The 15564-nt window shown below is 38.9% G+C and overlaps 1 protein-coding gene across 1 annotated transcript in view; it reads left to right on the top strand.

The window, feature by feature from the left end:
* The window catches only part of LOC126278069 (uncharacterized), a 381643-nt gene that overhangs the window by 35976 nt on the left and 330103 nt on the right, over nt 1-15564 (top strand). Inside the window, exon 3 of the mRNA XM_049977941.1 lies at nt 4480-5135. Coding sequence (XP_049833898.1) covers nt 4480-5135 — 656 coding nt within the window. The remainder of the gene's footprint in view (nt 1-4479; nt 5136-15564) is intronic.

Raw genomic sequence — 15564 nt, 5'->3', positions numbered from 1 at the left:
TGTGACTCATGACACCTCATGTGATCACGAAAGGGTCTCTTATAGTATGTTACCTCACTCTACAGGGAAAAGTAAAGAAATCCTCCTCGCCCTTTTTAACTTCATTTGAGATACAGAACAACTGCTGGCTGGTGGAGAGAAGCAGTTTTACTTCCAATTTTAAAACCTGGAATGGGCGGTGGATGCCTCATTAGCGACGTGGGGAAGATTTTGGATTAGATGGTCACCTGACCACCTCGGAAGCGACTGTACAACAGGCTTTCCTGCGGAGATGTCACAAGTGTTTTGATGCCGCGGAGGTCAACGATACTACTTGCAGGCACAATATCCTCGTACAGCTCCATGAATGGTGGATACGAGGACGTTTTCTTGTTTTTATGCTATGTTTCCTGTCGCTACTACGTTTCCAGTATCGAGTCATGACGTCCTCTCTGGCCACTTCGAACAAGAGAACGGTGTCCCTGAATGCAGTGTGAAAAGTGTGACTATCTTCACCATAACTATAACGTACTCTGTAAAAAGTTTTGTTCGGTGCTCATTTTCTGTAGAAGACTTCTACATCTTTTTTTCCTTCTCCGGCCTTGCAACAGCAACTCATCTGTTGCAACAGACTATTAGAATGTCAGAGAAATGGACAGAGCCGGGAGATTTTAATTTCTCAACTCATAATCTGTATGTGCTTTTGAACCGTTCATGTTTTATTTTTCACTTGTCTGAATTGAGGGTGAGAGACACCGTTCTTAATTCTAAAAATATGGTAAGGTTTCTGGACCACACATTTGGTTTTAAATTTACCTCGTTGCTGCGCCTTAGGGATGTGAAAGTATGATCCCTAAAAACACGTCCATAATTCATGAGCAGCTGACCATATCAATCTGCTCCTGTTTTGATCTTAGCTGCATTATGAGTGCTCTATGTAAGGCTATATGAGGGTCCTTTATTTAGAAATGTTGGATGTGTGCCCCGTGAAATAATTAGGCTTTTAGAACTACCCCATACCGAGGCTGTGCACTGAGGCTGGTAAGCTGCTGCTTAACATCAAGTGGCAACTCACTATGGTGTGACAGAACTGTAAAACGATATCCACGCCACGGAGATTAGTAAACCATACAGTTGCTCACCCACCAATAGAAGGAGGTTATAATAATCAACGGCGAGCAAATGGATTAAGTACTACAGGAATAATTAGGAACCAAGTACCAGCATTCAAATTTCTATAAACCAAGTGAATGTTTTAGACAATTGGTAGCTAATACAGCTTCTTCGTACACGGTGAATCATGTTGTGAGAGCGGGTGGGACAGGTAAATTTATTGGGGAGGAAGAAACCTGCGATATATATGAGAGAGCTGGTAACGATACTTTGAACAATTATAGCATGGAATTGTTTCCGTTTGAAAGTGTTCTAATTGGCCCCAGTTTACAACTCTGTGGATCGGGTCGACATGGTTGAATGTTTGTTTTAGTGAAAGTTCGAACATGAGTTTCGATCATGTTAAAGACATTGACAGTTAGAATTTTAACAGTCATTGAGTAAAATTGAATAGAAAAGAGAAATTGGTTGAACTCAAAGCAGAAACTTTGAGGGTGGACACGGCTGTTTCGGAGAGCAGCATTACTTTTATGGCACACTTAGATTTCTGGCTCTCAATGTAAATAAGAGTCTGAAATTTTTTTTTAGTTTGAGGCATGTGAAGATGAAAAGGAGGTTGACGTGACGTAAATGCACCAAGGTGTTGAGATGAAAAAATGTCATTGAACTTCTAATTTGTTTATATGAACTGCAACCAACAAGTCATGTAGATGCAAAATTTATTTCTTAAGCTAATTGAGTATTGTGAAACGCAAACTTTTACAGCATTTAAAGAAATTTTTTTTAGGGATATTCTGGGATCTGTTTGATAACCCAACGTTTCGTTCCTGTCTGTGGAGGACTGACGTTGCACTGCTTGTCGTGTATTGTGGCGTGGAATAGTGAAGTAATGCAGGCCCGCGTATTACATCAGCTGTGCGCTGTTCTAGCGTATGGTCATCCCGAAGTGGACGTGCACTATCGCGGAATCTGCTTGCTAGATGGTATGTAGGCAGAGACAAGTATGTAGGGCCTTACCACTTTAATTGGGAAGCTACAAACCCCCAGCAGAGGCTTCTCAATATCGTTGAAGTTAGCTTCCTTCTCATACAGACCCTGAGGTCTCAGTTCTTGCACGTGGTACCGAATCCATTTTTTCTGTGATGTTTCTCTTCCTCTTCACTCTTGCCTGAGTTTGTATGAGATTTGGGAAGTTTGGGAGACAGACTTCATTATTTACAACATTCGTAGGTGGGTCGTCGTTACTCTTCCGATAAAGCGAGAGTTGCATGCTCCCGTGGCTTTGGGCTCATCGTCCTCCATTACTTATTTTCCCTCCGCTTTTGTCTTTTATTGGTTGGATTGGTGTTGTTCGCTTTGTTAGTAAAATATGATTGGTATCTGTGATGACTTACTCGGCTATGTGTTACTGTCGCCTTTGCTAGTGACGCGAAGGATACTGAAGAGGCAGGAGGCTGAAATACCTTGCAGACTTTCTTGACTATGGTGTAACACATTGCTTCTCATTCTGAGATCTTAAACTTTGCTTTCTCCGAGGAATAGGAACATTTAATGCTCCAAACAGCATAGTCTCTCGAACAGTTACTACAAACCTAAAGTGATAAGCATGTGATCCTTGAATCAAGGCCTGCCTTACCAAATCTTCTACATTTGGTTGCACCTTACGTAAGGAGATAGTGTGCTTATAACCTTGAAATTTATAAAAAGTTGTGAGCCTAGAAGTACACTACGTGATCACACGTAAGGATTGAAGGAATATGTCTTGATACATTCTAGCTAACCTGGTGTATCAGAAGTCACAATAAAGTCGGCCTTTGTATCAGTTTGTCGTTCACATTTTTCCAAGGGGGTGGTTGCTTGGGGAAGGGGACCAAACAGCAAGGTCGTTGGTCCCATCGGATTAGGGAAAGGTGGGGAAGAAAGTCGGCCGTAGCCTTCCAAAGGAACCATCCCGACATTAACCTGAAGTGACTTAAGGAAATCATGGAGAACCTAAATCTGTATGGCCGGACGCGGGTTTCAACCGTCGTCCTCCCGAATGCGAGCCCAGTGTGCTGAACACTGCGCTACCTCGCTTGGTTTTTTTTTTTCCCACGAATCATTGAAATCCTCTTCGAACGACTCATCCGAAGAGCACAAGACAAGCAGGGTGCTATGTCCAAATTTCTTTAGAGATAAGAAGAATTTTGCTTCTGGCAGACAAGCCAGTAGAGTTTTCTATGTTATTTGGATGCGAGTGCTTACTAGCGGTTCACTCAATCCGCTGGGACTATTTCTGTGGAGTTAGTAGGCACTATTTACTTCCTTCGAGACTGTACAGTATAAAGCCCGCCTCAACGAAGGCCCACGTGCCTTACAAGGCGCCACTTATTACTGTTTCAACAGTTATCAGTGTATAGTTAATACTGAAGTGAAGATCCAAAACATACGACGTTGGTCAGTCACGTCCATTACTGCTTGCTGAGACATGTCCGGAGATTACGATACTAATGGACAGACAGTATTGGGAAGCTGCCAACATCGACTCCTTGAATTCATTATGCCAATACCAACCCATTACTGTTCGATCTCATTTTTACGGGACTGATTGGTTGTCGAGTCAAGATTTTTGATCTCCTTTGTGTGATTATTTTACACTCACACATTTAGAAAAATAGAGTGCTGTTGGCAACTGTTTCTACCATATTATTGTCAAAGTCCTAGATAATGCGAATACCATAATCAACAATAGGAGTATATCATAAGATGAAGACTTGCTGCGTACAGTATTAACGGATTTGAATTGCAACTTAGGTGTTTAATACTTACCAAGAGAGAAGAACGAAACAAATTCGCGTATCAGTTAATTCCTCTACAAGAATTAGAAATTATATCATTTCGTTTTGCAGTTGGGAAACCGTATTTTCGAACAAAGAGAAGTTTTTGTCTAATTATTAAACGTTCCCCCTCTGTATTTTGAATTAATCGTCATATGTTCATGGTAGTTTTCTAATGGTAGAAATATCACCAATGGATGTTCCGGTTTATTATGAGTTTTCCAGGTCATAGGTGATTATGTTCCTGTTTATTATAAGTTTACAAGGTCATAGATGATCCAGGTGAGCTCAGAATATAAACAAATCATAAAATTTGAGTCTTTAGATGATGATTTGGCGTACCACATTTTTTATCTGCTTCGGATCTTTGAGTTAATCATCTTAGCTGTTTTTTTATGAAACTTGTTCGTTATTGAATGTAAGAGATAAATGCCGATATGAAATACTAGTGCCCTTCTTACATGAATAATTTTGGTTGAACTCTAATTCCTGTAAGAAATATCTCTCTCTTCATAAATTCGTCCCACAATAAAATGTTACACTTTCTCAATTTTTTTTCTGTTCATTACAGCCTAAAACTCCTCCAGTGAAGGAAGTAGTACAACCGAAAGATGTTGGTGTTCCTCGCGTGGAGTTTACGGAGGAGGAGAAACCGGCAGTTACCGAAGGGGAAGTACCAAAGATTAGTGACGAACAAACAGTAGAGGAAACTAAGGTGGAAGTGAAAGCAGAGAAAAGGGAGATGGAAGTGAAAGCAGAGCCAGCTGTACCACAGAGAAGAACTAAAAAAGAGCAAGCCGAAGACTTTTGTGCGAACTTAACTGACCTAGCCAACGAGCTAGAAGGAGTGCTGGACACAAAGCAACCGTGTATGCGTCTCTCTCGACTTCACGACATTTGTTCAGAATTGTCAAGATTAGCTACTGAATGCGAGAACCTGCAAGCTGAGATGACAGACAGACAGAGCCAGGCTGAGGGTTTGGTGGAAGCTGCTCGTGCTGCTGCTGATTATGATCTGCAGGAAGAGTTACTCGAAGACTATGATAATTTCGATTCCATGAGGTTTATAGTCGACATAGCTCAGGTGCGAATCATGGAAGAGAAACTTAATGCAATGAGGATAGATAGCATGGAAGATGATGCAGAAGAGACTGACGAAACGTGGGAACTACGAAATATTGTAGCACAACTAGAGAACAGGCTGGAGTTTACCCAAGATGACAGCAGGTTGGTAAATTTTTTTATATGTTTCATATTTGTCTCGAGAACCCTACATTTGCTAAAGCTGTGATATGTGCTAGCGTCAGTAGTAATCCCATATCTTTCTTTCTTTCTTTCTTTCTCTCTCTCTCTCTCTCTCTCTCTCTCTCACACACACACACACACACACACACACACTCTCACTCTCACTCTCTCTCTCTCTCTCTCTCTCTCTCTCTCTCTCTCTCACACACACACACACACACAGAGGCAAGTGCGCGCGCGTGCACCTTTCACCCTGTATTTCAATCTTTGGATGTAAGATGTATCTAAAAGACACACCTTGATAGCATGTGCAAAGTGTTAATCGATAGCAATGAAATAATGCAGACTCCCGAAACTGTGTTCGTAGGAATATCTAGTGCTGAGGTTTTCTGTTGAGAAGTATGCACCATATAACAATCGAATGTTCTTCAATCATAATTTGTTCGATAAATCTGTACAGTTCCATTAATTTATCTTAGCCTGGGTATGCAGGCTAAGACATCTTCTCAGATCAGATCAGATTTAGTTTTCGTTCCATAGACCCAAAAATTGAGCTGATTCTCTTGGGTGTGGAACATGTCAGAAAATATAGCATAAAAACATAAAACATTTGAATACAATACATACTACCCTGATCATTTGCTAGGAGATTGTCGAAATAGGTGAATGCAATGCGGTAAACTGGAACAGAGAATATCTACAGAATCAACAGGCTGTCAGAATGAAACATTATTATGCACTATTAAGAAATTTATCATACACAAAATACCTAATCTTGACTGTTGTGACAAAGTGCTGTCAAAACTGAAATGAAACAGATACTTTTATTTAACAGTCTATGTTAAGATACTCATCTGTGGAGTAGAAGGAGTTGTCTATCAAAAAGTTTTTCAAACTCTGTTTAAACTGTGCTTTATCTGAAACTAAGTTTTTAATGGCTGCTGGCAATTTATTGAAAATGTGTGTTCCTGAATATTGGACCCCTTTTAGGACCAAGGTAAGTTATTTTAGGTCTTTATGTAGCTTGTTCTTATTCCTAGTATTGCTACTATGTATTGAGCTATTGGTTGGAAACTGAGATGTATTACTTGCAACAAATTTCATTAAGGAATAAATATACTGAGAAGCAGTGTTTAGAATACAAAGTTCCTTGAACAGGTTTCTGCATGATATTCCTGAATTTACACCAAAAATTATTCTTATCAAACGCTTTTGCACCCGAAAAACTTTTGCACGGTTTGATGAGTTGCCCCACAATATGATCCCATATGACATAATGGAATGAAAGTAAGCTAAGTATGCAAGTTTTTTTTATGTTTATATCTCCTACATTTGACATCGTTCTCATGGCAAATACAGACTTGTTCAGGGGCTTAAGCAATTCTGTGGTATGCCCTTTCAACTGAGTTTATTATCGACTTGTAATCCAAGAAATTTAACACTGTTAACCTCTTCAATCTGCATGTCTTCATACGTTATACACATGATAGACGGAAATGTCTTAAAAGTTCTGAACTGCATATACTGGGTCTTCTCAAAGTTTAATGACAGTGAAAATTTGATTAGCAGCTGTTTCTGAATCTGTACTTGACTTGCTACTTATTGCAATGTTTGTATCATCTGCAAAAAAATAAATAAATAAATAAAAAAGTCAGCATCTGGCAGTGTAAGAGATGAGAGGTCATTAATGTGCTCAAGACGAAGAAATGCAAGCTGCAGAAACAGCAGCGTGGCTATATATCGGTAACTTAAAGAGAACCACTACAACTGCTACAGTAGTGAAATACCTAAACAAGAACGGAATACTGGGACAACTAGAATGTGAAGAACTGCGCACAGTGGGCGACAAAAAAAGCTTTCAAAGTAGGCATTCCGTTTAAAAAGTTACAAATCACATAAGAACCAGAATTCTGGCCAGAAAAAATAAAATTACGTCGATTTAGTTTCCCAAAACGATCAATGGAAGAGGGAGCAGAGCTCAACTAACCTAAGAAGAAAACCAGAAGAGCAAGAAATAAAAGCAGTCTTGTGGATTACAGAGGAAGTAAAAAGTGCTCTTAACCTAACACCAACAGACATTCTGCAAAACTCTGATCTTTCAATTCTAACAGAAACCTTCCTGATATAGCTGGCAACATAAAGATTTCTACAATTGCCACCTAGTGGCAAAGAAGGGAGAAAGAGGGCGACCCATGGGAGGAATATCTATCCTACTGAAACCCTGGATGACCCCCACCAAAAAAATCATAAAACAAGAAAATAGTATTCTAGTAGAAGCAGCAAACATAAATATAATTGCAGCCTATTTTAAACCGCACACAAATGTTGCAGAAATAATTGACGAAATAGTCATACTCATCAAACAATGTGACAGCAAACCCACCATTATTGCAGGCGATCTCAACTGCAGAATAGACACAGAAAACTATAAAACAAAACTAGTCATTGAAACCCTAGAAGAAGATGGTTTGACCCTACTTAACGATAGACAGATACGTAAATACATATGCCACAATGGGAAAAGCGCCATTGATATCGCATAAACAAGAGGAGAAATAAGAGGAAGTATTCAACCAATATCGACTCCATTACTCCTATACGAAAGCACATTCCAATGAAGATAAAAATAAATATCGCCACGTCAACGTTATCAAGAAAGACCCACCAAATCATACAAAGAAAAATTTATATAGAACAATTAACAAACCAGCAAGAGCAATTAACACAAATAGAAACTTTAATAGAGGAAGGAGACCTTGGAAAAGCAACAGACCAAATAGAATACCTAAGAAATTCAGTGATACAAACAAACCCAAAAACAAGGACGGTATAAAGATGGGTCGATGCTGAATGCTACAGCAAAAGGAACACTGCGACAGCAAAAGGAACACTGCTACAGCAAAAGGAAAACTGTTCTAAGAACGTTCCACAGATTAAGAAACGACGAGGAAACATACAAACAGTACGCAGAAGAGAGGAGAAGCTACAAAAAACTAATATAGAAGAGAAGCGAGAGAATACATAGAGAGGCAAAAAGAGAAGCGGATGAAGCAGAGAAAGACCCATAGATAGCAGCAAGATCAAGAAAACTGGCTCATACAACAAATACAGACATGAAGTAATGGGAAGACCACTTCAGTAAGATACTGAACAAACGAGGAATCAAAACACCCCCAAAGAAAGAGAAACAACATCAAACTAAGGAAAAAGACAATATATGAGAACCTGTCAATGAAGAAGATGTGAAGGAAGTAGTAAAAGCACTGAAGAACAAGAAAGGAGCAGGACCCGATAATATATATAATGAACATGTAACAGATGCAAAAGATGCCCTCCAACACGTATGGACCAAACAATTTAACAAATGCCTGGAACTTGGAAGAATTCCGACACAATGGAGACACTCGACAATAAAACTTCTCTACAAAGGTAGAGGAGACCCAACGGATCCAAACAAGTACAGAGGCATAGCCCTGGAAAATACTCAGTTCACAACGTTTTCAAAGATAATTACACAAAAAATCCAAGCCTCTGTGGACAGTCATCTCCCAGAACTACAAATAGGTTTCAGGTCTGGAAGATCAACACTTACGGTAGTCAGGCTTCTTCTAAACAACATCGACGAAGCGCTAAAAAAGAAACAAATGTTCTACACAGTGTTCGTAGACTTTACCAAAGCCTTTGACCTACTGGAAGGAGATCTCATAGTTCGAAAACTGGGAAAAACAATAGAAGATAGTGTATAAGCAAGAGTAGTCAAGTCAGTCCTCGAATACAACTTCATCACAGTATCAGACAACCTCTCTTTTTCGAACCCCGTTCTGCTATCGAACGGAGTCTTACAGGGTGACCCAATGAACCCTTTGCTGTACATTCTTGCCGCTGACGAAGTACCCCGAACTGGAGAAAATGAAGATGATGTATATGTATATGCATACTCTTGGCGACATAGCTGTAGGTTCAACAGATATACAGAAGTTGCAGATAATCATTGAGAAAATAGACAAATGGTGCAGTGAACACAAACTACACATAGATATAACAAAGACAGAAATGGTAATTTTCATAAAAGGAGGCAAAACACCTAAGAACGCGGAAATCAGCATCAGAGGACAAAAATAAAAGATCTCATCAGACTTTAAATACCTAGGAGTGACATTGCGACCAACAGCCAAATGCTTCACAAAACATACAACAGAAAGTGCAGCCCAAGCAATAATAGCAATACAGGACATCAAAAGCATCCGCCTACTCAGTCTAGAAACAGCCATGAAATTATCCAACACAAAAATCTTGACGATTCTGGCCTACGGGTTGGAGGTTATATGGGACCACCAGACAGAAAAAAATTTAGAAACACTAGAAAAGGTAAAATCGACTTATCTAAAAAGAGCAGTAGCTCTCTCAAAGACAACAAGATCTAGACTAGTGTACCTGCTAGCGAGAGAGGCTTCGATATGTGATGCCACACACTAGGGCTTCCAGAAAGCAACTGAAGATCGTGGAGGACAAACGAGAAAAAAAATGGCCGGAGTTCTATGGCACCGAAGCAATGACGAGCTGCTAATGGACAGCACCAAACTTTGAACAGCGACATGTCGTAACTAGACTTTCTATTGACGGCCTTCACCATCTAATCTGCAAAAACAAAACTTATCACAACCCAACCACAACATGTGTATGTGAACTGTCAAACGAAGCCTATGAACGATATCACATAGAACTGTGCAGTAAAAGAGTGAACTCGGTAAATAAATATGCAAAAATGTAAAATGTAAATGTAAAATGTTAAGCAAACTTACTGTATATGGCTATTTGACTGCAATTTTATTAGATAAAATTAATGTACTCAATAAAAAGCATTGGACCCAAAATGGAGCCTTGTGGTACACCATATGTAAATAATTCCCAGTCAGATGAAGACTGACTGCTTACTGCACAAGTATTCCGCAATGACACTCTTTGTTTCCTGTTGGATAGATAAGACTCAAACCATTTCGCTGCATTGCCAGTGACACCATAATATTCTAATTTACTTAAGAGAATGCTGTGGTTCAAACAGTCAAAGGCTTTTGACAGGTCACAGAAAATGCCAGTAGCCTCTAATTTATTATCTAATGAATTAAGTACATTCTCACTGTAAGTGTAAATAGCTTTCTTTACAACAGAAGCCTTAAGAAATCAAAACTGTGACTTGTACAATATATTATTTGCAGTCAGATGCTTAAGAAGATGCTTGAACACAACCTTTTCAAATATTTTTGAGAAAGCTGGCAAAAGTGAAATTGGTTGATAGTTTGATTCTATCTCTTTAACCCCATTCTTGTAAAGAGGCTTAACTTCAGCATATTTTAGCCAGTCTAGAAATGTTCAGCTGATAAGAGATTGACTACCCAAATAACTTAAGATAGAACTCAACTCACATGAGCACTCTTTGACTAACTTCGTTGATACATTATCATACCCACTGGAATGCTTAGATGTTAAGGATTTATTTGAGATGTGAGTGTCATTTCCATTTTACTGAAATTTTTAAAGTCTGGTCTCAGATACTCCATTGCACTGTTCACAGAACCTGATAACCTCAAGCAGTCTGTTAAAGAAATGAAGTAGTTGTTTAAGAGATTTGCACCACTAACTGTACTTGTTACCAAAGTTTCATTTATTTTTAGAGCTATCTGTTCCTCTTCATGTTTGGCGCCACCTGTCTCTGTCTTTACAATATCCCATATAGTTTCTATTTTGTTACCTGATGGAATCATCTTCTTCTCATAATAAAGCTGCTTCGATTTCTGGATTATTTGCTTCAATATTTTGCTGTATTCTTTGTAATACATTACAATTCTAACATCAGAGCTGTTCCTAGATAGTAGACACAGTCTCCATTCTGTCCCACATGATATCTTTATTCCTTGTGTAATCCACAGTTAACTTTTTGCCTTTTTTGTGATTAGAGTTGCTTTGGAAAACAAGTTTCAAAAGTTGAGGTAACTTTATTAATGAATACTTTGTATTTTCCATTTGAGTCAGAAGTATTGTAAACGTCTATCCCGCTCATGTCTTTGAGCAATTTCCTGAATTTCTCAATTTTTAACTTATTTATTACCCTCGTGCACACAGATTTAATAAATTTTTTATCCTGACAAGTTTCAACATTTGACACAAGATGCTGCATTTATCATATAGCCCATTTGCTATTAGTATTGTGGTATGGCTTTTTTTCTCTAAATTCGTCCAAGAAATATTATCAGTAATCAGAGCATTTACGTATACTAGTAACAAAATTCACAGTAGGAACTAAATTGAATGATAGTGTTACTGACTGCAATAATTGTTCACTGACAGAGCTTTTCAATAAATCCACATTAAAATCACTAACAATCACTATTTCTTTGTGTTTTACTATGAGATGAGACAGCAGAGTTTCCAGATTTTTTTTTTGAAGAGGTTAAAATTTTCTGAAGGTGTTCTGTGTATATCTGCTTTTATAAAGGACTTATTATGAAATACTACTTCTGTTGCACAAGCCTCTAAGTGCTGCTCTGAGCAAAATTTATTAATATCAATGTTCTTGAAGTCGAAACAGTTTCTGACAAATATGGCAATTCCTTCTTTCTTCATATTTTCTCTGCAGAAATAAGAAGCTAACTTGAATCCTGTAACATTTAACATATCTATACCAGTGGTCGCATGATGTTCAGAGAGGCAGGTCATATGAACTGGCTTGCTCAACCCTAATTCTTAAACACAAATAAGCTACTCATTAAGCTTACTCCTTAGTCCTCGGATATTCAGATGTAATAACGATAACTGATTGTGTGCACTGGCTGAATTACAACTGGATGCACCTAATTTTCCTGCTAATTCTTGAGTATCTCTAGTTTCAACTGGAGGCTGGCTGCATGAATTGTGTACATTAAAATTTGCTTTCTTGGTGCCTGTTTTATCAATGTGAATGTCATTTTCAGTCTGTCTATAAACATGTCGTCGAATAGATAGTTGCAGCGTCTAGGCGGAGCTGAATTAGCGCTTATTATGCTCTAAGTAGCGCAACATATAGTTGTTTTACCGTCTGCAGTCACGAGCAGAACAAAGGGTGTAATGCAGTAAATGTTCACACGAAAGTTTGTGTTGCCGTTTTGCATTATATTGCGAGATCTGCTGTCATTATACATAGAGATCTTGATGTAATTATATTCCGAGGTCTCACGATGGTTCAAAAAAGGACTTCTTCGAGTAGCAGTCAGCGCACCACTTTGTACTCTTCGACAGGTGGACACGTAATGGGATTGTGAACCATCGTTGCCCTTATTTGAAACCCCATCTTCATCAAAAGCAAAAGAAAAACAAAACAAAAATGAACCAGTGACGACAACTCCATTTGAAGTCGACGGGGGAAGAAATTGTTTAACAATCCAGACCTGTCATTAGAAGTGTAGAAAAGTTTTTACCTATTTTATGGCTTGCCATTACTTGAGAGTAAATTGTTTTACAAGAATGTTTGCGTTCATTTTGCTTTATTTTCTGGAAATTATTTAGGTATGAAATTTCGTTTCCAAAGTATTCAGTTTACGTAATTTGCAATTTTCGTCATGATCCTTTTCATTTTCGTTAAAGAAGGGAAAAAACTGACAAGTCGTATACAACATCTCTAGCGATTTTCGATCTTGCGGCTAGAACTGCATTAAGTTCGAAACATTAGTGCCATGGAACACTATTATCGGGGCATTACTGAGGGGAACACATATTCATTTCCGTAGCAAGTTTTAAGACAGAAAGAGATGCAAATCGCTCTCGTATTTAAAGATTAGGATTACTTTAATTTACGTGTAAAATTAACTTCCTGCAGTTGAGAAAATAACTTATTTAACTCATCGTCACATCTTACTTGAGAACTGTTCAGAATTTCTCGTCAAAATAACAACAAAGTGTCAAGTGTATTTAATAATATCTGGAGATGCTAAAAATGTTATCTGTTACCGGCGAATAAGCTGCTCAGTTTGCTTCAGACAGAAGAAAACGGCTGCAACTGCTACTGAAGAGGACTGCTCCCCAAATAGTTCCTCCTGCTCTTTACTTGCCACGTTAGTATTGCAGATGATGCATCTGGATATTATTCATAGCTACACTTTAATCCAAAATCATATTTGGCTGTAGAGTTTTTTACGTAAGTTTAATAAACACAACAGATATTCATACCACAGACTTTAGACATCAATAATATTTTCTGACTGTTTGCAACAGTCCGTCAACGCTAGGGCAACTTCTCTACTCCGCAACCTTGGGACCCCTGTGGTTTTAAGACAAAGATCTCGTCGAGCCATGTTCGGAGGGCATTTTCATCCACAGTGAAGTTCCTTGAACGTTATTCGAGCGGGAGTGGAAAATGTGAAAATCTGAGGGTGCAAGATCAGGTTGTGGAATGACTTCCCAACTCAAATTCTGTTTAGTGTTTTACGTCAATCCAGCAGAATGCGAGCGGGCGTTATCGTGGAGTGGCATAATTTCACGCAGTCTTCCTGGTCGTCGTTGCTCTGGAACTTCGTCTGCAAGACGTTTCAGTTGTTGACAATGTCTCCAGTTCGGCTACCCCTCTCGGAAGCAACTCATAGTAAATCACACTGTTGTTGTTCCACATAACGTTACATTTTGCGGATGCGAGGAGGTTTTGTACGGAGAGATGCCGTTTTCTTAGGGCTCAACTATTCCTTTATTCTCCTTATATTAGCTTAAAAACACCATTTCTGGGCACCAGCAACGTTACAAGATAGGAACGGTCAGTGTTGTTCACTAGCCAATTGATGACGAACAGGTACAGTATCCATACACTCCAGTTTTGAATCTTTCCCACTGCATGTAAATGTCGCACGATGGCGGAGTGATTACAGTTGATCAAATTTGCGAGTCTTGCTTGGGCAGCTCAGACGGAGAGCACTTGCCCGTGTAAGGCGAAGGTCCCAAGTTAGAGTCCCGATCCGGAACACAGTTTTAATCTGCCAGGAAGTGCACACTCCGCTACAGAGTGAAAATCTCATTCTGGAGACATCCCCCAGGCTGTGGCTAAGTCATGTCTCCGCAATATCCTTTCTTCCAGGAGTGCTAGTTCTCCAAGGTTCTTCTGTGAAGTATGGAAGGTAAGAGACGAAATACTGGCAGAAGTAAAGCTGTGAGGACAGGGCGAGAGTCGTGCTTGGGTAGCTCTGTTGGTAGAGGACTTGCCTGCGAAAAGCAAAGGTCCCGAGTTCGAGTCTCGGTCGGGCACACAGTTTTAATCTGCCAGGAAGTTTCATATCGGCGCACACTCCGCTGCAGAGTGAAAATCTCATTCTGATCTCCTGACACCACCATTGGCAAGTGGCAAAAGACGATTCTATCGAGCAGACATTAGTAATTGTTTAAACAATATTTAGTAAAATTTTGCTGTCATTTGATGTGAGCATGCATACCCAAGGATACTGGATTATTTATTTATGAATGTACTATTATTTATATTTTTGTAAATGATCTGAGTGTGACAGAATGTTTATATTTCTTTATTAAATATTGTTATAATAGTGTATTGTGGAGAATGGGCAAATTGAATCAAATCGTGTCCGTAGAGCATAAGAACGATGTATTCTTGGTAGAGATTACCACTTTTCAGTGGCTGCTCAAGAGCTTGTTAGATCTGGAAGGAGAAAGACCTGCCTGACGTAACGTGTGATGTTTGGTCATGTGATGTTTAGTAATGTTTGTGATAGATTCTGGGCATTGAACGACCACCAGAAAACTTTATCTTTTGAAGGGACTTTAACTTGCCTGAGGTCTGAATGAATGTGCTCCAGTGCAGAACTTTAACTTTTGTGCTTGCAGTACAGAACTGGAGCTAGAAAGAGTATCGGTGTCTCCTCTTTATCTGTCGTATTCTGATGGGTAGATAGTCATGCTGAATTTTGAATTATTCTGAGCTGGAGAATATTTTGTTTATACTCTTTACGAAATGGGCTTAGTTCTTCGCAAATCTTGCATGGCTGTTTAGCTTGGGGATTCTGGTGCCATTCTTGTAGCACACTTAACACAAGTTTATTGCATTTTGATGAGATTATCTTTCTGCTTGTTCATATCGGAATTAGAGAGCCACCTTGGTTTATTTGAGGTTCCTTTCTTTAAAAACATTATAAACAGAATTCTCAGTTAAAGGCTACATCAGTGACAGACGTTGTAATAGTCCTTTTTATTAATTATTAATTTACTTTTAATTTTAATGTTTTTGTTTACTTTATCAACTCACAATTCTGGCAAGTGCATAGAATATTTGACTGCCAGATCATAGGTTCAGATTGTAATTTGCAGCGAGCTTAGCTCCAGGGCATGACAACAGGTGTATCTGGCTCAAACCTATGACTTAATCGAGCTATCTTTCTAAAAGAGA

Source organism: Schistocerca gregaria, chromosome 1 (assembly GCF_023897955.1).
Source record: "Schistocerca gregaria isolate iqSchGreg1 chromosome 1, iqSchGreg1.2, whole genome shotgun sequence".
NCBI classification, from domain to species: domain Eukaryota; kingdom Metazoa; phylum Arthropoda; class Insecta; order Orthoptera; family Acrididae; genus Schistocerca; species Schistocerca gregaria.
Note: the sequence above shows the minus strand (reverse complement) of the source record. Positions and strands in the feature narration are given on the sequence as shown.